At 41.6% G+C, this 25,853-nt stretch overlaps 1 protein-coding gene across 13 annotated transcripts in view; it reads right to left on the reverse strand.

Annotated features, from left to right (window-relative positions):
• Nucleotides 1-424: 424 nt before the first annotated feature.
• RNF152 (ring finger protein 152) overlaps nucleotides 425-25,853 on the reverse strand; it is a 68,866-nt gene continuing 43,437 nt past the window's right edge. For 5 of the 13 annotated variants that reach the window (XM_058557251.1, XM_058557245.1, XM_058557247.1 and 2 more), the window contains one exon: nucleotides 425-1,901. In XM_058557251.1, the coding sequence (XP_058413234.1) occupies nucleotides 1,142-1,753 (612 nt within the window). In that variant the 5' untranslated portion in view covers nucleotides 1,754-1,901 and the 3' untranslated portion in view covers nucleotides 425-1,141. The other 8 variants (XR_009222462.1, XR_009222463.1, XM_058557250.1 and 5 more) reach the window with 7 other exon arrangements.

Genomic DNA, 25,853 nt, shown 5'->3' on the forward strand with positions numbered 1-25,853 from the left:
AAATATGTTTCAAAAAAACCATGGACTGTCTATTAAAATGCCAGCCCAGGTTTGTCCTCCATTAACAACACTCATGGCTATTATAATACCCCAAAACTGGGAGACAAGATAGACTCTTCTGTTAATCTCTAATTGTGCCTCACAGAATACAGGACTTGAATGCACAGAAGAGGAACAAGTGTTGGAAGTGACCTGTGACAGCTCACTGGGAGTGTCTCGGTGCCCATGAGGTGGTCACCATTTCAGACCCTGGACTCATTCGCACCCACAAAGTCTTACTCCCGGGATTCTTCTGAAAAGATTCAAAACCTGAGGTAAATCAAATTACACACACACACACACACACACACAAATACACAATATTTACATTTAAAATTCTTATTTTGTGAGACGGCTTGAGAAAAATTGGCATACAAGTTTCCCGTGGGGTTAGGCATTTCTCATTATTACTCAGTTTATTGCTCCCCTGTTGGGCTTTCAGTTTAATAAACACATAGCAAGCTCTAATTACAAGGGAAGAAAAATGAAGGTACATGACAAAACACAACACACTGGAAACACTTGTTCAAATATTTTCTTCAAAAAACAACTGTCCGCTTAACTTACTTTAATTTGGGTGTCATTCAAAAAGTAAAAAAAAAAAGCCTTAGCAACTAAATGAAGACTGGGTTTCATTTTAAAAAAGGAAAGAAACCAGCACTGCATGTCATCGCTGAAATTTTACACAGATTCTCAGGTTTAATTCTACTTGTATACATAGCATCTTTGTTTTAATCTACCACATTTAGAGAAGATCACATTGTACGCACTGGCACAATTTAACATCTAAGTAGAATATGTCTATCTTGTCATATGATTTTGAAAAATCATAAATTACAGTCCATTTAATAAATGATTATGAGGATACATGCAATCGTCTTCAAAGCTGTTGCCATCAATACCCAGAGCGATCTTGCTGGTATCTTGTTGAGAGCTCACACTCTGCCCCTCGTGTCAGTCTTCGGGTAATCAGATGGCAACCCAGAGGCCAGCGCTCGGCACCAAATGATCAGCGTCGCCCCCCATCTCCTCACCACGATCCCATCACCAACACCTGCTCAACCCCTAGTTGGCACCCACAAGAGACTCCCCGCAGCCCTCTTCAGCCACAGGATATCACAGTGAAGCGCTTAGAAATGCAAGACATGTTGTGCAGCACGATGCCAAGAAGGAAGACCAGGACGCAGGCCACCAAGATCACAGTGCACACCCCAGACCAGGTGGAGCTTTTCACCACACCCCGCCTGTCTTGCTCCTCCTCCACCGCCTCCTGGGGAGCCCCGCCTTGCAGAGGCTGCTGTTCAGCAGGGATGGTCACCACGGTGACAGACTTCTGCTGGCTCCCAGGCAGCAGGCGGCAGCCCATGTCTCCGGGCAGCAGCGCTCGCTCCTTGGAGATGGGCAGGGGCAGCATGTAGCACCCATTGCTGGGAAGTTTGATGAAGACTGGGGTGTGCTCGGAGGTGTGTGGGATGGCAATGACAGAAAGGACCTCGGGGTCATCAGGGAGCTGCGACACGGAGAAGCCCGGCGGCAGCTTGGTGATGCCCCGGCACCAGGGGCACCTCACATCCTTCTGGCTCGTCCTCATCTGCTGGAGGCACACCGAGCAGCAGGTGTGTTTGCAATCCAGCAACTTGGGCCTCCGCCGGGGGCTGTAGTAATTGAAACAGATCTGACATTCCAGCAAAGAATCTTGGGAGAGCGTCTCCATCGTGGACCATGAGCAGAAAGGTCAAGGCCAAGGGGAAGGAGATTGTTCTGAGTCCACCACTCTGGCACCTTCCTTCTTCGAGTCTTTCCAAAGTCGTGAGGTGGTGGGGGAGCTCAGAGGCAGCGAGCATACTCAGGTGTGTTCATTTCTGAAGGAGACAAAAAATGCAAACAAAGTTAATTATTTCAAACAAGCTGAGATGTCAGCATATCTGACGGATTTGTACCACTGCTCAAAAGTCTCGGCACTGGGTCAAAAGTGTAAAACTTTCCAAATTGTGAGACTGTAGGATTCCCATAACGTCCAGTGGAAGGTGAATGAGTTGTCTCAGATGGCCTGTCACGGTGACTACTTTGCTCATTTCTAAAGAAACGAATACCTCTGGGGGGATATAAGATGCCCCCATATTTCATAAAGAGGGAGTCTGTTGTTTCTGCATTGTACATTTCAGTGGTCCTGGATTGTTTTTCTAAATACACTGGAGCAATTCTCTTGCTTCCAAACAGTTGATAGCATTTCCTAAAAGTAAATTTCTTTCCTTAGATCTTCTGATCTTCTTTTTCTGACTCTACTTACCCTCCTATAAGCAGTCATTGCCAGATGCGGGCAACTTCACAAATCTAGGTACTTCATGTAACTAGCTTGCTCACTTTATCTGGGTTAGGACCGTTCCTCTCTCATAGGTAATTAAAAGGACGCCACCAAAGAAGCAAACGCAGCCATCTGTTATCTTTTCCACCCAATCAATTGAACCAGGGTAATTCTCATCAACTGGTTTTAAATAAGACAAAAACAAAACAAAAAAAGACCAACACAACAACAAAACCAGCAGCTCCTTCAGGTAGCTGGGGTCACAAAGGCACACAGACCACTAGGATTTCTCAGTCAGTTCTTTTAATTTCTATTTAGGCTTGCATCAAGTAACATGACTACAAGCAAATACTATTAATTCACTGATCATAATCAAGTATTATATAGTGAAAGTTGTCAGAGAGGACTAGCAGGTAGCCTTCACCATAAAAAAAAAAAGTGTTAGCCTCCTGGTATGGAAACAAGGCAGAGTAACTGAGTTCAACTTAAGTGGGGTTTGAGGCACCCCGAGTGCTCCAGCAGTGTTTCAATAAAGACTGCCCAACCCTGTTTCTTATCGAAAGCATCCAAATTATGTGTCTCCGGATGGAGCCACAATGACTCTGGAAAGAACGATTCAACCACTATTGCAGAAATAATTGCTAGTCCTAGAATCCTACCTACAGCCAGAGGCAGGAGCTGATAACACAGAAAAGTTTCTTCACATTTTTCTCAAAAAACGAACTCTTTTCTCTCTAACTTCTTTTGTGAAATTAAGAATGCACTCCTCCCCAATGACACACAATTTGTTAAAATCAAAATTGAGAATTCAGAAAAAGTTATGTTTAAAGTCAAAAATAATCACTGATAAAAATTAACAGTGACGATCAAAAGAGCAACATATTTTAAAATATTTTAGCTATAGTAAGAGCACCCAAATTAAGTTATTGAAAGTAAAATATAGTATAGCATTCAGAAAGCTCATATCATAATCAATTGCTTATCTATCCACTAATTCAGGAAATATTTATTGGATAATTGAAATTTGCTAAGAGTAGAACTTAAATGTTCTCACCAAAAAAAGGATAACTGGGGCCGGCCCGGTGGCGCAAGCGGTTAAGTGCGCGCGCTCCGCTGCGGCGGCCCGGGGTTCGCTGGTTCGGATCCCGGGCGCGCACCGACGCACTGCTTGGTAAGCCATGCTGTGGCGGCGTCCCATATAAAGTGGAGGAAGATAGGCACTGATGTTAGCCCAGGGCCGTCTTCCTCAGCAAAAAAGGAGGAGGATTGGCGGATGTTAGCTCAGGGCTGATCTCCTCACAAAAAAAAAAAAAAAAAAAAAAAAAAAAAAAAAGGATAACTATGTGAAGTGATGGACATGTTAATCAACTCGATGGAGGGAAGCCTTTCACAAGATGTATGTCAGATCACCACGACGTACACTTTAAATATCTTACAATTTTATTTGTCAATTATATCTCAATAAAGCTGAAAAAAAATAAAAATAAAGAAATATCTATTGAGTATCTATCATGCATTAAGCACAATGCTAGCTACTATAGGACATAAAGATGAATCAGACCCAAATCCTACTCTTAAGCAATTTAAAGTTAGGTAAGAATAAACAAATGAATATGTTTTCTCTTCCATTCGCTTATTCATTCAAATTCTCACTGAATATCTACCATGTGTCAAGCATTAAGGTATTTATTTTTGTCCCTTGTAATAAGACCTTGTCACTGCCCATAAGAAACTCCCAGCCTGGAGATACTCAAACAGTTATGCACATAAACGGTTGTAATATAAATACAAAGTGATACACGCCATACAGGAGCTGGAGAAGTCAGGGACGGCTCAATGAAAAATCTGGATTATGGAGAGGATTTAGACATGTAAAATCCGGGGACAGGTTATTTTCAGGTTCAGAAATCAGCATGAGCCAAGGGAAGGAGGTGAGCAATTACAGAATGATTTCTATACTCTGGCTGTGACACACTGGCTAGAAGGTTTTTCCTAACACAAGTTAGGGTGCTCAAAGCCAGATGGTCTGGTCTGTGCTGTCCAATACGGTGACCATCAGCCACAGGTGCAAGTGGAGGGTAGTGTGTGGAGCTTAGAAAGGGGAAAATGTGTGGACTGCTGCAGTGGGGAATAGAGAAAGGAAGCAGAAATCCCCAATGTGTTAGCAACTAGGGTAGAATTCTTCTACTTATATACCCAAGGTATTGAATTTATTTTTTCTTAAAAAAACAAAAACAAAATACAAGGGTTGCTGGCAAATCTTGGCAAATGCTCTTATCTATCCGTACTGTTAAAGCCCATCAACAGAGATCAGGCCATAATATTATACATCATAGGGAGATGTGAAGGGGGGAGGATTGATCACTTTGAGCAACGGTGGCAGAAACGACAAAATTGAGGGGGGTAGGAAAAAAAAGCACAGATTCCTGCAATTTTATGAATTTGGAGAGAGCTTTCTTTAACAATAGTACTCAGGACAACCAACTTCAACGTAAATGGTGTCAGGAACAAAAAATGTTTCGTGACCATCAATTTATTTCTTTTGTTTGTTTGTTTGGTTGGTTAGGAAGATTGGCCCTGAGCTAATGTCTGTTGCCAATCTTCCTCTTTTTGCTTAGGAAGATTGGCCCTGAGCTAACATCAGTGCCCATCTTCCTCTACTTTGTACATGAGACACCACCACAGCATGGCGTGATGAGCAGTGTGTAGGTCCACACCTAGGATCCCAACCTGTGAACCCCAGGCCGCTGAAGTGGAGTGCACGAACTTAACCACTACGCCACTGGGCCAGCCCCCATCAATTTATTTCTTAACCTTCTTTCCAATACAAAAATATGGGAAGCAGCTTAGCAGAGTGGGAAGAATAGGGGCTTTAGCCTCAAAGAATCTTGGGTCAAATCCTTGCTCTAGCACTACCAGCTGTGACCCTGGCACATGTCATTTAACTTCTCGCAAACCTGCTGCCTCACCAGCCAAGCAGGGATGAAGGAGTTGTGGCTGAAGGTCAAGTGAGTTCAAAGAGTTCAGGACGGCCATGTAGTGAAGGGCTCAGGGAGCGCTGGGGCTGGTTCTCTCCTCCCTCCCAACTCTCCCGACAGCGCTGTGTGTGATCCGCCCAGAGGTACTTCCTGGCTCTCAAAGAACTGCCATTTTAAACAGCTTGGGAGGAGGCATGCAAGTGTTCTCCTTGGCTCTTTCCCAAGACCTGCCACACCATCATTTTTCAACGAAACCAACATGGAATTTTATTCATGAATTTATGTCCCAAGTAATGTTCACTTAATTGCTGTTGAGCTCCCTTAAAATTAGATTATACTACTCAATTTTCAGCTCTATCCAAGTCAGCTCTAGGCCTGACAACACAGGCTGAGCACAAAAGCAGAATGGGAAAACAGTTCCTATTTTCCGTGCTCAGCCACTCAAGCCATTTTCACAGCAGCCTCTCTGATTTATACACTGATTTGTTCTATATTAAGCCAGCCTGTACTGCATTCCAGTTTATTTTCTGGAGCATAACTAGTAATGATGATGATTAGTTAGGTAAAGAGAAGAAAATTTATGAGGCTATGGACCGAAGCTAATGATGAATCATTCTTTCTCCTTTTCATCATAAACTCGAAAGATGTGAGTCAACTATAGAAGAAAGGGAATGGAAACAAGGTCCACGTAGGCTGGAAGAGAAACTCAAAGAGTTCCTAGTCAAATGCGTTAGATGCAAGCACACACTGACTACTGCTTTAGGAACTTGTGTTTGGCAAGATATAATGCTCAAATGAAATACTGATTAAATTTAAAAGGAAAGAACACTTTGGTAGAATGCATAAGAACAAGTATATACAGTCACGCATCGCTTAACGACAGGGAATTGTTAGGCGATTTTGTCACTGTGCAAACATCATAGAGTGTACCTACACAAACCTAGATGGTATAGTCTACTACACACCTAGGCTACATGGTACTAATCTTATGGGATCACTGTCGTATATGCGGTCCCTCACTGACTGAAACACCACTATGTGGCACATGACTACTGAAACATATTGGAACAATTTTTAAACGTCACTATAATTTATTTTGAAAGAACCTAAAGTAAAGATCAAAAAACAGACCACAAAAAGAGGAACAGTAGCGAAGGGAGGGCATTCTCAAAATAATTATGGCTTACAAGATAGAACTTATTTTCTAACATATCTTCATAAAATGGTACTTAGTTTCATGAATAATATCAATCGTACAACATGCAGATAAAAGGTCTTGAGTAATCACTGAACTCGACACTAATGCATGCCTTGGTTTTAAACACTTTAAAAAATGGATTGAGGGGCCAGCCCGGTGGCGCAAGCGGTTAAGTGCGCGCGCTCCGCTGCGGCGGCCCGGGGTTCGCTGGTTCGGATCCCGGGCGTGCACCGACGCACTGCTTGGCAAGCCATGCTGTGGCGGCGTCCCATATAAAGTGGAGGAAGATGGGCACAGATGTTAGCCCAGGGCCGTCTTCCTCAGCAAAAAAAGAGGAGGATTGGCGGATGTTAGCACAGGGCTGATCTCCTCACAAGAAAAAAAAAAAAAATGGATTGAAATTTAGATAAATGGAGAGAGGCATGATTTGGGGAGAAAATGCCAAAAACCAAAGGGTATGTGTGGTGTGTTTCTGTTGTTGTTTGGGCGCAGCGGATAGTGGGCACTTTACAACATCGATATATTTTCACAAAATAAAATTTCTTCTTTTTTTAACCTATATAATTTTAAGCACCTTTATAAAAGGTCCGTGGTGTGATAAATGCTCCCATGAATTTAGTGGGTAGTAAAACAGCTACGGTCTCCAACATTGAATTTTCATCGTCCCAGTTGCTTTTAGAAGTCCAGGCACACGAGGATAAAAAAGTCAACGAAATAAATAATCCAGATAATTTTACTCTGCTTATACTCTTAAGACTCTTCATACATTCTGATTTAGATCTGTGACAGTGGCATTAATTATAATGCCTCTCCCTCAGAACTGTGGCATGAACTGACATTGATTACATCTAGTTGACCTTGAATTGTTCCATTTGATGGTCTACGTAAGGACCTTAAATTCAATGGTTGTGTTGAGAAAAATCTCAAAGTCAGACGTTAAACTAGACACTATACCGCTTTTCCTTATTCTATTGAAATAGCATGCCTTTCTAATGCAGGCCATTTACCTCATTCTTCAAGAAAATGTAAATATTTGAAATGAGATTAAACAAAATAATTACAATTCCATTTAATTTGGTATTTCAACTGGCAAGACCACTCAGTTACATTAGATCTTAGCAAACACTCCAATTAGTGGCAAGAATGGGAATGGCCTGGTGGTGACAGATGTCACTGACTTTCGGTTCTCTGGTAGCAGAGAGCAATCTTTTCAGGACACACTTGCCTAATACATGTAGAGTCCAACTGGTGTAACTATAGTCTTCACCTTAATGGAGAAGGCAGTGGATTCCAGGACTCTGACAAATCTCAAATGAGAATTCCATTGGCCCAAGCTCTAACATTTGTGCTGTTTCCTCCTATGAGCATCCTGGTTTGCCATATTTGATGATGCAAAGAATCCAGAAAGTGAAAAGTGCCACTTAAAAGTCTTGGATGACCAAGGGGGATGGGGTAGGGGATGGTGACAGTGCTGGAGGCAGACTGGCCTTGGTAGCAGGCACAAGCACGATGGGACAGAGAGTTCAGTGGTTGAACGGGCAGGGAGCAGCACACTGGCCAGAATACCAAGGTCAGCCCAGGGACTTGCCACTCAACCAAAGGACTGGCCCTGCCAGCACTGCCCACTGAGAAATTGCAGGCCCCATGGACCTGGCCACAGGGTAAGTGGTGTCTTTGTCTGCACGTGCCAGTTCTACTGCTGCGAAAACACAACTAACCAAGCAGCTGAAAGTGAACCATAGTCTCCAGTGATGTATTTACTCAGGAGCATTTCATTTACACAGGAGCATTTCATTTAAGTCAAATTAGGGAAACGATGAATGAATTTGACCCATCCACAGCTTGGTAATGCATATTTAAAAAAGTATACTGGAATCAAGACATTTTTAGCAATTAAAGCCAAACTTCAGTATTGCCATGAGTGACGATAACCACTGGTTTTTGTTGGTTTGTTTTAATATCTAATCAGACAATCATTACTATTAGGGATCAAGAGATGAGGATTTGGCTCTAATTCTACCTGTAAGTAGATGGGTTACTTTAAGCAAATCACCTCTCCATGACCCGCAGTGTCCTCCCCTGTGAAGACACTGGACTACATGATCCCCTAGAGTGCCTTCTAGTAAAAATAATTCTATGAACTAAGTAATTGCTAAACACACTCTTGGGTTTCCGACAGCATGACAGAGCTGTCAGGCTGTTTGTTCTACGCTTATCATACCCGACAGATAATTTATAAATATTCTCTCTTAATGATCTCACAAGAATGCACATTTACGTGAGACAGTGGGCATCTAAAATAAATGGGAAGCAACCTACATTAAAAATTTCTTCCTTGATGCCTTTGGTTTAATGAATGAGCCCAACTAGAGCACACACCCTATAGCAACAACCACAACTTCAATTTTTAGCAACATAAGAATAACTATTTTATGTCTAATCAATAACCTTCTCAGATCAAGTAAGATTTCCCTATTATCCAAACTTGCTACTAGGTAAGGGTGGTCCCAACTCTCCTTTGAAAAGAAGCCTGCACGGCTGTCCAGCTCATACCAAGGTCACAAGGCCAAGAGGCCAAAGTTAACACCAGCATTAATCAGACACACTGCTTCATCTTCACTTGCTCTGATGACCCAGTGACAGCAAAAAAAAAAAAAAAATAGCGGATGGTCATAAAAGCAGAGAAGAGATATAAAACTATGTCAGGGGACCCCAGGCTCCCTGAAGAGCAGAGATGATAAAAGATGCCATTAGACAGGCAGAGCAAAGGGAAAATGATCAATTACCCCAATTCCTAGGATTCTGAGTAGAGCTGAAGGAACAGACAAGTCAGGCACATAAGTAAAGTCAAAGAAATGGAAAACAAACAAAATTCCTAAGTCTTCTCAACAGTTGGACATATACTAAGGCAAAATATGTAGTGAGAGGTAAACAAATATTTACGAGGAACCCACTGAGGCCAAGCATTACTCAAGGCACTGGGGACACCATGGCAGAGAAGAGTCTCTGCCCTCCAGGAGCCTGGATGAACAACCTGAAGGGAAGAACTATGTACAGAGAACCACAGGAAAGAGGGAGGGGTAGACAGAGCACTGAAAGAAGACTCCCCTTCAAGCGAGCATACATATTCAATCGATCGTGCACAGGGCTTAGAACCACTAAGCAAAGAACTATCACTGCTTAGTAGAGCCAGAGAGGATACTGGAACCCAGGGAGCCCACAGGCCGGTCCACTGTTCTTCCTACTGCAGGGACACTGGAGAGCAAGTAAGTCAAGGGAAGGACACCAAAATTTCCTTTACTTGCATCACATCTGACCCATGTTGGCATCATCCCAGACAGCAAGGCCAGTTCTGAGCCCACGAGCCTCAAGAGATGCATGAGTTTAAGGTGGTATCTCAAGGCAGAGTCTAAAGACAGCCCAATGCCAGGGAAGGACATTCAGTCATTGCTGGGGGAAGAGTTTGCAGGCTAGGAGTTGTGCGTTGAGGACTGCGAGGCTCTCTGAGTGGGCAAGCTCCCTGGAGAGCAAAGGCCTCTTTGCTGCAGGCCGCCCTTGGCCTGCTCTTCACGTGCAGGGTACAGAAGACCTCCAAAGGCCCCAAACAAACTTCCTATGTATAAATTTGCATTTTCATCATATGAACCACTCATGTGCATTCCCCACTCCTATTTTTTACCCAACCACAAATTCCAGCACAAACTGAAACCTCAAGGCAATTTGTTTTTTAATGTTTTCCCAATGTATTTTATCTACGTCAGGGAGCTACAACCTTCTTCTGTGATGGGGCAGGTAATAAGTATTTTAGTCTTTTCGGGTCATACAGGCTTTTTTGCAAATATTCAATTCTGCCATCAAAGTGTGAGAGCAATCAGACAATAATATGTCAAGGATCAGGCGAGGCTATGTCCCAATAAAACTGCCTTTACGAAAAGAGGCCACAGCTGGATTTGGCCAACAGGCCATCATTTGCTGACCCCAGAGCTACATCATTTCCTATCAGCCCTACCCTTAATCCCCTAAATTCAGTATATCACTCTGGAGACACTTATCATCAAATCAGCTTGTTGCTCTAACATTAGGTATCTCACCTGAGTTTTCTGTCAAGCTGAAGAAGGCAAAATATGTTCTTAATTTAAGGGAGACAATAAAGGAATATTAACTTTACAGATGCAATGTCTTTTTAAATGACTCTTCCCAGACAACAGAAGGAGAGTTGAGCAAAGAACACTGACAATGACCATCACCTGCCTGTCCCACCAACAGCAAGTCCTAAGACCATTAGTGAGAACGTACAGGCAGGAGTCCAAACTTTCTTCACGCTTAGAAATAGGGATCTATTACTGCAACCAATGAGCAATGATTCTGGAATTCATTATGACAGCTCCAGATGAAAGGCAAGCCCTCATGTGATGGAACTTCACAGAGACACAATGATAATGCCTCTTGATGGTCTGAACACAATTCCTGTGTTCATTCGAATAGTTATGGCAGGCCACGAAGTACCTGAACAAACTTAGATTTGTTCAGGTTAGTCTCAGCCCCGTACAGCAGCATCCTCTGATGCTTCACCTTTACCAAGAAGGGACATTGGATAAATTCCCCAAACACACAGAGCATTCCTTCAAAGTGCTGCGGAACATGTATGATTTATGACGGGAGCACCCTAAGGCTGCAAGGAGACGCAGGACGGGAAAGTCTTGGCCCAATTAAAAACAAAAAATCCTAATTGTTAAGACTCATCTACTTTCACACATTAAAAAATATACATACATATTTCTTAAGATTTCTTCAAAGTACCCAGAGAACATTCTATATGAAACATTTGAAAAGAATGACACATTAAAAACCCGGTGGGTTTTACAGATCTCTCTTTAAATAAGTCTATTCCAAAGCCATTCATAAGATTATTTTCTTTGAGGAGAGAGTGTTTATTGCTGCAATCTCCTTACCTACCGTCAATATCGATGATTCATCGCACGAATTAAGCTTCAAACTAAAGTTGCAAAGAATTCCTAAAGGCATCGGTACTAAAATTAAGCACCATGGGGAGTCAGCTGTCAGTCTGGTCATTACTTCTGCTTTTTCTTACTTCCAGCTGCAGTAACTCAAGAAGGTTGATTTTCCCTTTAGACAAGGTAAGAAGAAAAACAACCACACTAGATACGCACATGAACAGTGGTACGACCAAATGCCATCAATCATTAATCCATCTTTCCTAACCTAACAATAAATCCAGAAGATTTCTCCTCTTGCTTTCTTATATTTATGTTTAAGTCAACTTTGAGGTAAAATTTATCAACATTAAAATGCACATATTTTAAGCGTGCAGTTCAATGAGTTTTGACAAATGTAGGCAGCTGTGTAACCTCTACACGGATCAGGCTATTTCCATCATCCCAAAAGGTCCCTTTGTACCTCATCCAGTCCATCCTTCCTACCTCCAGCCCTCACCCCTCACAGCCACTGCTCTGCTTTCTATCTTTGAATTTGTGTATTTAAAACTCTGTCTGTAGGTATTGGTTTAGGGGAAAGCGGCAATATTCTGAGTGGACTTTTCAGATGACCTAGGGCCGTGGTTTTGGAAATGAGGTGTTCATTCAAATTCAATTCACATTTCCCAGAGAGAACCCTAGAGTAACAAACACTACTCTGAATGCATTCACTCAAATATGGATTGCGTATGAGGCACTATTTCCGGTTTGGGGCATCTAAAAAGATGGGGCCCTCCCCTGCAAAAACAACCATAATAATAACTGCAGCACGGTGTGATATGGGCTTAATGGGGGGTAGATATCAAGTAGAATTGTCTGTCTGGGGAAGCGAGGAAAGATTTTTCAGGAAAAGGTGGCATTGTAACATCCAAGATGAGGCTGCAGCATGTGCAAAGGCACAAAGCCCCAGATGAAGCAGGACGAGTGGTGGTTAGGAGCAGGGACCAGAGCCTGTGACCTCCCGCAAGTGACTCACATACCTTTGTAAAAGGTGATACAACAGCACCTACCTCATGGGTTGTTCAGATTAAAATGCATTAACACGTGGGAAGCACTTAGAACTGTGCCTCCCACCGGCTGGCTCTTCCTGGTACTAATCTCTGTGCGACGAGGCAGGAAAGCGAAGGCGGGCACACAGCCTGAAGGACCAGGTCTGCCACGCAGGGCAGTGGGGTTTGAGCAGAATTAACTAATCGACTAATGAAGCACAGTCCTTCCCTCCACGCTGTGAGCCCAGTGGAGACGCAGACGAAGAAACAGGTGGGGGTTAAAACATGACCTGGGCTACACTGTTCTAAAGCAAGACTGCAGGCAACCGCTGGGCCAAAGGCTGAAATGGCACTTCCTCCTCCTTCACGTTCTGGTCCCAATGAGCCGAGCAGCTGTCCCTGCAGGCTGGGGAAGGCCAGGTCACTAGGTAGCAGCAGGGGCAGAGAGCAAAACATGCCTCCAAGGAGGGCGAATAGGTCTGGAAGTGAGGAGATGGGAGTGGAGGAGAGGGGAGAAGGGGGGAGGGAGAGGAGGGGTGGGAGTTGGGGGAGAACCAAGCCAAAGCAGGGCCCTTTTCCTCCTCCTTCCAATCCTCAGAGGGGGTACTGAGAAAGGCCGAGGCCCCCGGGGGGCAAAAGCAGCAGTTCTTTCTTTGCGGGAAGAGGTGAGCACCCAAGGAATGGAGGAGCAGGCCCTCCCCTTCCTATGACCCACAGTCTGGACTTGATCCTGTAAGCGACAGGGCCTGTGAGGACTGCACAGGCGAGAAGTGTTACCATCAGAACTGCACTATCATTTTTTTTTTTTTTTTTTTTTTACCTTTTTAGCCATTTTAAAGTGTACAAGTGGCATTAAGTACATTCATGATGTGGTGTAACCATCACCACTATTTCCAGAACTTTTCCATCATCCCAAACAGAAACTCTGTACCCATTAAACAGTAACTCCCCACTTTGTCCTCCCCCCCGGCCCCTGGTAACCTCTATTCTGCTGTCCGTCTCTGAATTTGCCGAGTCTAGGTACCTCATATGATGGAATCATATCACACTTGTTCTTTTGTATTTGGCCTATTTCACTAAGCATGTTTTCAAGGTCCATCCACGTTGAAGCATGTAATCAGAATTTCATCCCTTTTTATGGCTGAGTAATATTCCATTGTGCGTTATTTTTAGAAATTCATCTGGCAGCAGAGTGAGGAATGAATTGGCAGGGTTCAACCAAAAGGGAAGGAGGGGCCAGGCTAGAATGAAGGCAGTGGGGATGGAAAGGAGGGGGAAGAGCAAATGAAGAGGACATGGAGGTTGGGTGGAAGTTGAAAAAGAGGGGAGAGCAAAGGAGGAATGAGGAAAGATCCCCTGGTTTCTGGCTGAGGCATCTGGATGGAGGTGACATTTTTGAGGAGCGCTGCTCTGAGGAAATGCAGCGAGGGGTCTGAAGGTTACGGAGAAGGCCAACACACTCTGAATCTTGCCATTTTCTAACTACCGAAGTCCTGACTTCTACGTGAAATTTAGACAACTACTGGGAAACTAGCTTTACTACATAATTTTACTTATATGACGTTACCTTTCACCAAGGCAATTATTAGACAATAAAGAAATAGGTATTTTCATTAATAGGGCCTATGGAAAAAATGGGGGAGGAGAAGAGACTATGAATCCCAAGCATTTAAGTTTATAGAGATTAAACCTTGACAATGCTCAAATTTCTCGTCTCTGAAAAGCTACAGTAAAATACATGTAAGAGGTTCTGTGGGGCCAGCCTAGAGCTGTTTATTAGATCACCATATTGTCAAATAACGACTGTCTCTAGGCTCACAGCATTTCTTGCCTTGTAAATTCCTTTCTCTCTGAACACCGGGCTGTGATTACAGAATCAATGCTGGGAAATGCTCGATTCTCCATCTCTCCTTTTGTTGCTTATTCAATTTGAGCTCCTTCCTCCTATTGAATCAGACACATCTTTACAGATTAACGAAGCTTGCTGAGCACAGTAGATGGTACATAGTGGGCACTCATTTATTAAATAATACTCAGATAAAAGTGCATGGCTGACTCTCATTCTCTTAATATCTCGATAATAAGAATATTCAACTTTCTAAGAAGCCCAAAACTGAAAGGTGAGGTTATGAATTATCTACATTTTTATATCCAAGATCATGCACAATGTATTTAAGCCACAAGGAAAAAGAAATAAGCAATTTAGGACCCAATGCTCACCACCTACTCTCACCAAGCACTCTCAAGGCAAAAAACACTGTAAAAATACAATTTCTATGTCAGATAGAAAGTAATGATTAATTTTATTTAAAAACTTTACATGTAAATGACTTCAATAGAAAAATAAGTTTTCTTCTTAAATGTTCAAGCTTAACGGTCTCGTCATCAAATAAACAATTTACTTCCAAACTTTTTAAATTATGTAACCTTTTTAGAATACAAATACATATTCTAAATATAGTCTGTATGTGTGGGGATATGTGTGTCATGATCTATAAGTAGATTTATATATATAGGCCACATAAAACCCAGTTCATTTTTTTAAAAGTAACAAAGACAATTCATGTCTTAAACTGATTTTGTTATGGAGTTATTGCAATTATTCTTCATAACATCAAATATATTCAATTTTAGGGGAAGTAAAATAGTCAAGTCATATTTTTAAACAATTGACAGTGACTATCTGAATTAATCAGTAATGATCAAGACTTAATAGTAATTTCTATCAATGACTTTTGCAATATCCTTTCAATGTCTTTTTGGTTGGAGTAAAGTCATTCTAAAGCATTTTGCATTTGAACAAGTAGGAAAGTCCGTATCGTTATTTACAATATGTGGACATTTAATTTTTTGTTTTAAGCACAGAGGTATACACATACTACTTAACTAAAACTACTTAAAACAAAAATATCTACCTATATCTTTACAGTACAGAATATTTACTTGTCCTAAGCTAGTAGTTTTAAAGTAATCAATGTCTTGTTTGTTGAAAACCACTATTCCAATTCAGTAAGATGAAATATTTCCCAAATGGCCATATACCAACATATTAAATTAAGCCTGTTTATCAGTAACTTACTGAGTTTCAGCTTTTATTTCCTTTGTGAAAAAATTCTCAATAGCTTACCTTTCTTAGAAGAGTCACAAAATGAATCTAATAACAGTTAAGTTAATATTTTTTAAATTACCCAAATTCTACCTTTGTATTTAAAACAGTTTGATTTAGCAAGCACGCATTCTGTAAGTAGAAAACAAATTAAAATAGAGTCTTCCGTGCCAGCAAATAAAATTGATAGGATTTTAGAAAACACCCCTATATGGAGCCTACTTGTATTAGGTCTTGCCTGATACAAAGAAAGTGCTTTCAATCACCAAATAGTAATTTGCCAGAGCTGACAATGCTGAGCTTTTGTCAGTCTGCTCTCAGAGTACCTGTAACAACACAGTAAATCTCTACCTGCTTAATTCAAGATATTTAAGAAAACAGAAGAAATGGTACAGCACATCAAGTCACTGTGCCGGTTAAGCAATGGCAGCGAGCTTCCATCCATTCCTGATTCTATGTTTCTAGTAAACTTTACTGACTTTACCAACAGAGAAAATAGCCATTTCCTTGCTTTATGCATATTCTGACACTTTTCATAGAGATGTAGAAATAATAGGAGTAGAACAACAAATACAGATTTAAATGAAAATAGATTTCTCACAAACCATTAGCTGATGTAGGTCACGAGAGTCAGGTTCAATTGGTTCATTGAGACAGCCAGTCTATTTCAGAAAATACTTGTCTGCTCTAGAGTTATTGAGTAACTTAAACTAAAACAAGGTCAAATTTAACCTACATTTAAAGGAGAGCGGAGGTAGCAAAGCCTCAAAGAAATTCAAATCTCAGGTGATTCACGTGCCCCACCTCTGCAGCTGCAAATCCAGTTCCAGCTTCCACCAGGAACTCCTGTCCTTCAAATGATTGCTTTCACTGTCGCAGCTCCCCCATGGCCCCGCCTACTGGAATATCAATGAGACCACAGAACCAGACTCACACACAAACACGGCTTCCTGAGGAAGTGATTCTCTAGCTATCATCACTGACACGAGGGCCGTCTGTTAGTCTGTCTGTTTTTCTTTAGCTGATGGGAAACATTCTGAGGGCTCTCAGGGCCAAAGAGACAATGCATTTTTAAAATGCCATCTACTGGGGCTTTGGGGGAAAAATAAATAAATAAATAAAATTATAAAATAAAATAAAATAAAAATAAAATTCCATCTATCCCTGAAGCTGGATTATAATAAGTAGATAAAAGAGACAAACATCGTGACAATAATTTGAAGAGATTTTTCTTTCTGTCCATCAATCCAGAATGGGGAAATACAGCACCCAGGACCCCTCACAGTTATGGCTACTTTCATAATCTGATTTCCATTTGCATTAAAAAAAAATCAGTTTTATCCACAAGATAAAATATCACATATATTGGGAACACCAACTCCTTTGATTGTGAGTGTGGTCAGCAAAAAGCTAATGCAAAACTGCTCTATTTCACAAATCAGCAAGTCATCATTCATGCAATCAGCCATCCAATGCCATCCAATGATTTATTCAGCACCCACTATGCACCAGGAGCAAGTGATGTGGCCCTTGGTTACTTACCCAATCTTCTTTTTGTCATGCCCTGGCTTGAATCCCACACTCCAGCCACTCTGAGCCACTTAACACTTCTCTAAAATTAACGTGCCTCTCTCGCTTCTAAGCCTGTGCAGACACATGCTTCTCTTAGCTTGGAATGCTGTCTCTCTCTTTTTTTGACCAGGAAAAATTCAGCCCAAATGTCCATCACTAACTCCAAGAAGTCTTCCCTTACCCCTCTAGCTGGGTTAGATGTCACTTCTAAGGGTTCTCCGAGGACCCCTTTCTATAATGATCATTTTCTGTTTAGTTGTGTGTCTCTCCCACTGGAAAGTGAGTTCCTTAAGAGCAGGGGAATCGACATACTCATCCTGTGTTTGGCCAAGTGAAGGGTTCAATGGACTCCTCTTTACCTGTATCCCCCCAACTAGACCTCAGACCCTGAGGACAGGGATCTGGTCTGTCTCCTACTCTTTCCTCAGTGCCTAAGGAATGACTGTGTGGGAGATCAAGATTTGGCCACTCTGAAATCTCTTTACCTTGGTTGTTTTCTCTGAGGGACATCTGACCTCCTCTACTACCTGCGTAAAGAATTTGACATAGTAACTCCTTCCTGGAACAGATCTTCTATCTGATGGCTGTAATATAATGTAAAATAGATGTTACAATAGAAAAGGCATCAACAAGCCCATCTTCCGTCTCTCTGGCCACATTCTCTGGATGGCCCTGCGAGGAGTTGCCAGACAAACATTTACATTTATAAGGGAAATCTCCATTTGTAAAGGTATCTCCCTCTCTGTATTGGGAAGAGGGGGGATGGCCTCATTTCTAGAGACTTATCAGTGTGGAAGGTGAGGCCTTAAATCTGCATAATAACCTTACTCTTGTTTACTGTGCTTTAGTGGTAATCTCCTGTAACTGACTCCCCCCACCCCCAACATTCTCCTTTGTCGTTGGCTGAACATGGTATTTCAGACGAGAATTTCGGCTATTGTGTTGAGAAATGCAGTGTCCCTGCTTTCTCCCATGTATACATGTTATTAAACTTGGTATTATTTTCTCTTGCTAACCTGTCTTGTTAATTATTTGGCCAGCCATAAGAACCTTAAGGGAAAGGGCAGAGGGAGATTCTCCCTCTCTCCTGGCAACTGGCATTCAGTAAGAGTTTAGCAAATGCTTGTAGAATGACTAAAAACTAACTAAAATCAGGCCATTTTTGAAAAATTAAGGCTATATGGTCACCAGTATATGTAGGCAATTCAGAAATCATGCACATGACATGGTTCATGCATTAACAGAATGTTTTTATTTACCTCCTCCTAGAATGGTAAGTTAGTTAAAAGAATAGTTACTGTGTAGGTAACTAAACTTAGATGTTAAACTAGTACTTCTACAAAATAATTTGAATTCATGCCTCATAATGTCCACTGAAGACCAAATAAATCAGTCTCTGGGGGCGGGGTCCCAAAGTAAATATCTGCAAAATCTCCCTGGGTGATTGTGATGTCAATTGAGGGTTGAGAGCCACTGTTAATTCCTTACTCTAAAAAGGACGCTAACAATCTACCCCAAACAGGCACTCGCACACTGCTCTCGGGAGAACAAAACAGTAAGAGGGCAATGTGTCATTATCTAACAAAGCCACATATGACTTTACCTTTTGACCCAGGGATTCCACTTTTAAGTATTCACTCTGAAAATACACCTCCATAAATACAAAATAACATATTCACAAGGTAATTCATTTCACCGCTACTGCAATAGCAATATGCTAGAGAAAAACAAATCTAAATCCCCATTCACAGAAACTAATTTAGCTGATGGGTAACATTCCGAGGACTCTCAGGGCCAAAGGGTCTCTGCATTTTTAAATGGCTATCCACTCAATGGAGTAGCATGCAGTTGTACAAAAGGAGGAGGAAGATGTCTATGAACTGCTTTGAGATGACAGCCAGCTTATATTGTTAAGTGAAAAAAAAAAAAAACCAAGATGAAAGAAAGAAGGAGTAAGAATATATATTTGCTTATTTTTACAATAATAACCAAATAACAAACCAACTAATATAAATGGTCATCAATGAGGAAGTGGGCGGGAACAGACAGGAAGGACAGGGAAGTGAGGCCTCTCTCAGTGTATCTTTTATACAGTTGTGACTTTTGATTCATGTAAAGGTTTTACATATCAAAAAAAATAAATTAATTAAATCAAAAGGATGAACAAAATCAAGCCCTAAAATTAAATATAAACAGAAACAAGTGAAACTGACAACATAACCACATTCACATAACTTTTGAACATAAGCATCCTGAACATCCTTAGTAGGATACATTCTTTCATAGTAATTAATAATAATAATAAAAACTGCCAAGCAATCTTGAACTTTACTTGGTTTGTTGTTGGTATGGGTGCTAGTGTAGTCATAATTCTGAAACGATTTTCTACATACTATATGCTAAAACAAATAAGCAATTATATTGATGTTGTTAGGAAACAAGGTTTTCTCCCTGTGGGAGAAGGGAGATAAAAATTGGAATGAGGGAAGGTGAGAAAGATGATAGTTGTGTTGAATTTAAATTGGAACCATCAGAATACAATCATGATTTTAAATAATAGATACATATTTCTAAGCTTTGTCCACTGAAAAGGCCTAGAAAAAATGACATTCCAGTAACAAACAAGCACGCTTAATTCCTAGATCTCGGTTTCTAAATACCATTTCTCTCTAAAAAAAGAACCTGACATCCTCAGAAAATGCCTGATTCTAGGTCTGGGGCAGGGAAATTACAAAGTGACCCTGATCATCCTATGCCATCAAGTAAGAATGATGGGCACATGTCAAAAGGCCACAGGAATCAGCATGAAGATGCTCAAATGCACTGGCCAATTTTGGCAACATTTGAACAGAAAAAAGAATGATGGTGCTATGGAGTGAATGTTTGTGTCTCCCCAAAATTGAAGGTCTAACCCCTGATGTGACAGTATTTGGAGGGGGGCCTTTGGGAGGTAATTAGGTTTAGATGAGGTCACGATTGTGGAGCCCCTACAATGGGATCGGTCCCTTATAAGGAGGAAGAAACCAAAGCCCTCTCTCTCTCCACCATGTGAGGATACTGCGAGAAAGCAGACATCTGCAAACCAGGAAGAGAGCTTTCGCCAGGAAGTACATCTACCAACACCTTGATCTTGGACTTCCCAGCCTCCAGAACTATGAGAAGTAACTGTTAGTTTAACCACTCAGTCTATGGTATTTTGTTATGGCATCCTGAGCTGACTAAGACAGAGGTAACGTTTTATAAGACATTGAATTAAAAAAAGAATCTGTGACTCCACAGTGACACTCAAAGGGAAAAAAATATAGAAAGAGACAGGGAACAAAAGAGAGGAATGCAGGGGGTGAACTTTTCTTTTTTCATTGACATACGTTAGCTTATATATGAAAAATGATTGATTAAATTTTAACAACTACCATTTTGCCATCTCCAATGTAGTGACTGATTTAGGCAAAGATCATCAATAGATGCTAAAATCATTGAGTGAAAGGTTGTTGAAGGCAGGATATTTACTTACCTCAAAGTATCAGCTCACAGATTGCTTATTAAATGGTAAAAAGTCATCTTTACAACGGAGATCCGGCAGATATCACCTTAACCATCTAATTTAGCACCCCCCCAATAATGGAATAGATTGATGTCACGTGCCTTCTGTGGTGACGCAGTGGGAAGATCACAACATCTCTTACGAGGTAAAGTGCCAAAGCGTTCATCTTGAATTTAATCATGAGAGAACGAGACATGCAGGGTTGGTACGGGCTCCTCAAAACTGTCAATATCATGGAAAGGGAAACAAAAGCAAGGAGACTGTTCTAGATTATAAGAGACTAAGGAGACGTGGTAACTAAATATGATGCATGGATGGGATCCAGGACTGGGGTGGGAGAGACTCTGCAGTGATAAAGGACATTTTTGAAAATGGACTGTATACTAGATGATATTACTGAGCTAATGGTGAACTTCTTGGGTGTGATGATGTTGTGATTTTGTAGGAGAATGTCCTTGTTCTCAGGAGATACATGTTGGAAGTACCCTGGGGTGACGTATCATGATGCCTGCAAATGTGGCGAAATGTTAAAACTCATCTCCATTCCATCTATTTAGTTATTCCTTCTATTTCTAAGATTAGAGGTGCGAGAAAGCCCCAATGCAGCTAAAGCAAGCCTCTCACACTTCTAGAAAGGCTGCCAATCGCCCTTTAAAAACTTGTGTGAGGATCTACAAAAATAAAACTTCCTATTATGGGCTGAACTGTACCCTCCAAATTCCTATGTCAAAATCCTAACCCCCAGTACCCCAGAATGTGACTGTATCTGGAGATAGGGCCTTTAAAGAGGTGATTAAGTTAAAATGAGACCATTAGGTGGTCCCAATCCAATATGACTATGCCCTTATAAGAAGGGGAAATTGGGGTGCAGACAGGTATTTGAAGACCCTGTGAAGACACAGGGGAAAGATGGCCATCTAGTAATCAAGGAGACAGTCCTCAGAAGAAACCAACCCTGCTGACACCTTGATCTCAGACTTCTAGCCCCCAGAATTGCAAGCAAATAAATTTCTGCTATTTAAGCCACCCAATCTGTGCTACTTTGTTATAGCAGCTAAGCAAACTAATACACTGACTTTGGGCTTTTCTTGATTAATTTTCTCTTTTGCCAGGCCAAGTATCTAGCACAGTTCCTGGCTCATAGCACCCACGTGTAGTTTTTCCTAGGGACTTTGCAGGGGTGGCACACAAGGTCCTTCGGTCCAACCCCCATTTATCACACAGGCCCCATCTCCCACCCCCACATCCTCCCCTAGGCTCCAGGACACCCTCCAATTCCTGGTTCCTCGCCTGTGCGCCCTTCTTTGAAGAAACACACACACACTGTTCCTCCTGACTTGAAGGCTTCCCTCCACAACCCTTACAAACTTGGGGCTCCTTCCTCCCCAATTCCTCAGCCCTTTATCAGCCCGTATTAAACCCCTTCCCACACTGCATTCTAACTACTCGTTCACTCACAATTCTTCCCCCAGACTTTGGCTCCTCTAGGGCAGGAAACACAAATTCTTCATCTTTGTAAAGCACAGTATTTAAGCACATGCTTGGCATCATTTCTTCGGTGAATTAAATTAACATGAAACACAAACAATCCTACACGTTTGATTTCAGACTCTTCTGGCTTTTCATTTACTTGGCATGTTCAAGGGACCAGAACAGCAATCACAAAAAGGACTCTAAAGATCAGCCCTATAACCAAAGGTGGAGGAATAATACTTAAATTCTCACACTGCAGCCTGGACTTGGAGCCAGCCAGATTTTCATTAGCATTAGCAGGAATGAATCTCAGAGAACCAAGATTAAATGAAATGTACCTCTGTGAGCTCAAATCAACCTCTCCTTCTGGAATAAACTGTTGTAATCCTTCCAAAGTTCCTGGCAAACCACCTCTCCCGCCACCGTTCCTGCCCAGCTTGGCCCCAGAGCATCTATAGATAGCCACAGAGCGTCCCCAGAGAGCACTAACATTCACGGCTGGGAAGAGATGGATGAACTGCCATTTACTAGGATGGCAGTGGAGGGTCCAGCAAAGGACAGCACACAGATGGATGCAGGTCTGCTGTTCAAAGCCCCACTCGAGGTCCCTGCTTTCACCTCCATATCCAGATCTATCAGTCTTTGAACCCATCCTTTTCTCATGACTCAACTCCTTGCCTCCCATTCACTCCCTCCTGGGGAAGCGTCGCTCTTTTGTAGGTTGGTGCTCCTTTATCCTAAACTGACTAATTCCCATCTGTTTCTTCGTCCTTCTTGTCCCTACTAAAACCTGCTTCTCTGCTAAAAACAATACAAGCTGCCAATTTATTCTCAACCTTCCTCACCCATCTGCACTCCGAGCCGACCTTTGCCATCATTTTCCATATCTTCAATAAAGACAATGATTACCCATAGGACCCCACCTCATTGCAAAAAACAAATAACTTCCCCCTCCCCAGACCATTTGATAGTAAGCTGCAGACCCGAGGTCTCATTATTCCTGTATGCTCAAAGTATTTCCTACATAACTGCAGTAAAACCATTAAAATCAGGAAATTAGCACTGGTACGCTACTACCAGAGACCCCATTCAATTTCACTAAATGTCCTAATAATGCAAAGGGATAAACTCCAGGGTCACATGTTGTATTTACTTGTCATGTTTGTTTATTATTCTTCAATCTGGAACAGTTTCTCAGTCTTCCCTTGACTTTTATAACCTTGACAGTTTGAAGATCACTGGAAATTATTTTGTAGAATGTCCCTCAATTTGAGTTTGTCTGATGTTTTCTCATGAATAGATTCAGGTTTACATTTTTTTGGCAAGGAGAGGGGAGATATTACAGTAGTGCTGCTGTAATTTTCTCATTCCACCCAGCAAGTGGTTGTGTTAGATTAACTTGATCACTTTTGCCTCCCAGGTTTCTCCAATATAAAGTTACTCTTTAATTTCCCCCTTTTGTATTTAACAAGTATTTTGTGGAGAGAGACTCAATGTAAATATCTTGTTCCTTATCAAACTTTGGCCCACTAATTTTAGCAAGCTTTAAAATTTCTTGCCAGAATTGATTATAACATGATAGTTGCCAAATGACGATTTTTAATCTACCCTTTCTTCTGCATTTATTAGCTGACATTCTATTGAAGGTAGAATGTCCTCTTGTCCTTACTTATTTTATTCATGTTAGTATGGACTCATCGATTTTATATTATTCAATGAGTTATGATCCATTACTGCTATATTTATTTTGATGCTGAAAATACCCCAGGTTTTGCTATTGGGAGCTCCTCAGCTGTCTCCTGTGTCCCTTTGACATGTCCCCATCATTCACTGAGCACTTCCTTACTTTGTGGCACAAAAAGATGTTTTAGGCTCATCTTATGCTTACCCTGTCCCAGGCCCAGAATCAGCCATTTCTCCAAGGAGCCCTGGTTCCTTTCAGTGCAGAATGGCATTTAGAAACCAAGATCTGGGTAATCGGTGTGCTCATGGCCATCGGGTATCACTGCTCCCAGACCCTATCAATGGACACAGCTAGGAAATATATGTAACCTCTGAGCTCTACTTGAGATGTCCAAAGTCTTGCTCCCCTAAAGTAGACAAGCCCCAATATCCGTAAAATCCCTTACGATCCTGCAATTTGGACTGGTCTGTCTTTTCTGCATAACCCACAACCCCAAGAAGCTGTGCCTACAAAGTGGGGGTCTTCTTCTGTCTCTCACAGCTCCTCTTCCTCCTCTTCCAAAGCCCCACACTCTGGTCTGGGGGCTCCTACTTCCATCTGATGTGTCATCCTTAGTCTCTCTCTTTGCCATATTACTTTGTGTGTTTGCTTCTCACTTCTTAGCTTCCTGGGTGGACTTTCAGAGTCCCTGGGTCCCAGGCAGCCTGAGTAAGCCAGTCCTGCCCTGCACACAACTTCATCCCAGCTCCCAGAACCCAGGACCCTGGGGACCTGTTTGTCCCAGAAGAGAACCCTCCCATTGAAAAACAGCACGAAAAAGTATTAACATTCTTAATAGTGATAGTCCATCTTATCCTACATTAATCTCTAATGGATAAAAACAGTTTTAGGTGGTGTAGCAAAGTAATATATACCTTTTTAGGTTGTGGGGGTGATATTTTGGTCCCAAGGTCAGTTCTCCTCAGTTAGTCTTACATTTCTGAGCTTCTTGCCTTTCTCTACCTCTGAAAGAATGCTCTTCTAAAAGCACAATTGTTATTCCTCCTTTTACTGATCTACCCAGCTTCTATCCCCAGAAGCAGGTGTCCATCTAGGTAACCTAGAGATAACATAAATCTTGTGGTTCCTACTACCTACTGTAGGAGCCTGGTATGGGGTGAGAAAAACCCAGAGTACATGAAACAGCCATTTATGGGAAAGATAATCAGAAGCCAGTCTCAGGCCACTTTAGATTCCATCTTCTGCTTTTTAGAAATTCCTACAGGGTTCCACACATGATGGATGTTTAATAACACTGTCAGGCTAACTAGCAGTGATTTCTAGTGAGTACCCATAAAAAGTCACTACAAAGGGCTATAATTTTGGACCTTAGAGCTTTCATTTTTCCAAGGTGGGAGAGGCATGTAATAAATATCTCCAGAACCACAATGTGATCTGACACTAGCTATTAAGGCTCAAGGAACCAATATCCATGAAATAGTCCCTTAACCATTAATAATAGTTATAAAATGTCATATCCCACAGCTGTGCTATGCTGCAAATCTTATATTCTTTATTTAAGAATAAACAAATAAATGAGCACAAGCTGAGTCTGACTTTTTTTGGTGTAGGGTAGTGAGATCTTCGTAACCATTGTTTCAAAGATGAATCCATGAATTCTGAGTCAATTGAGACCTCCCTTTTCTAGCCTAATGATTCTTAACTTTTTGGGGTTACAAACCATTCTAAGAAAGTGATGAAGGGTATATACCCCTCTACCTCTGAGAGGGTTGAAGTGCAGAAAAATACACATATGTATACAAACAGAATTGTGCTTATAACTTCATGGAGTTTGATCACTGAACCACAGGTGACAAACTCCTGCCCTAGGCCAGTGCTTCTCAAACTTTAATGTGCCAATGAATCACCAATGCTGCTTTGATGGGCAAAGTTCTAGAACAGAGGTCAACATACTTTTTCTGTACATGGACA

The sequence above is a fragment of the Diceros bicornis genome, chromosome 16 (genome assembly GCF_020826845.1).
Source record: "Diceros bicornis minor isolate mBicDic1 chromosome 16, mDicBic1.mat.cur, whole genome shotgun sequence".
Classification (NCBI taxonomy): Eukaryota; Metazoa; Chordata; class Mammalia; order Perissodactyla; family Rhinocerotidae; genus Diceros; species Diceros bicornis.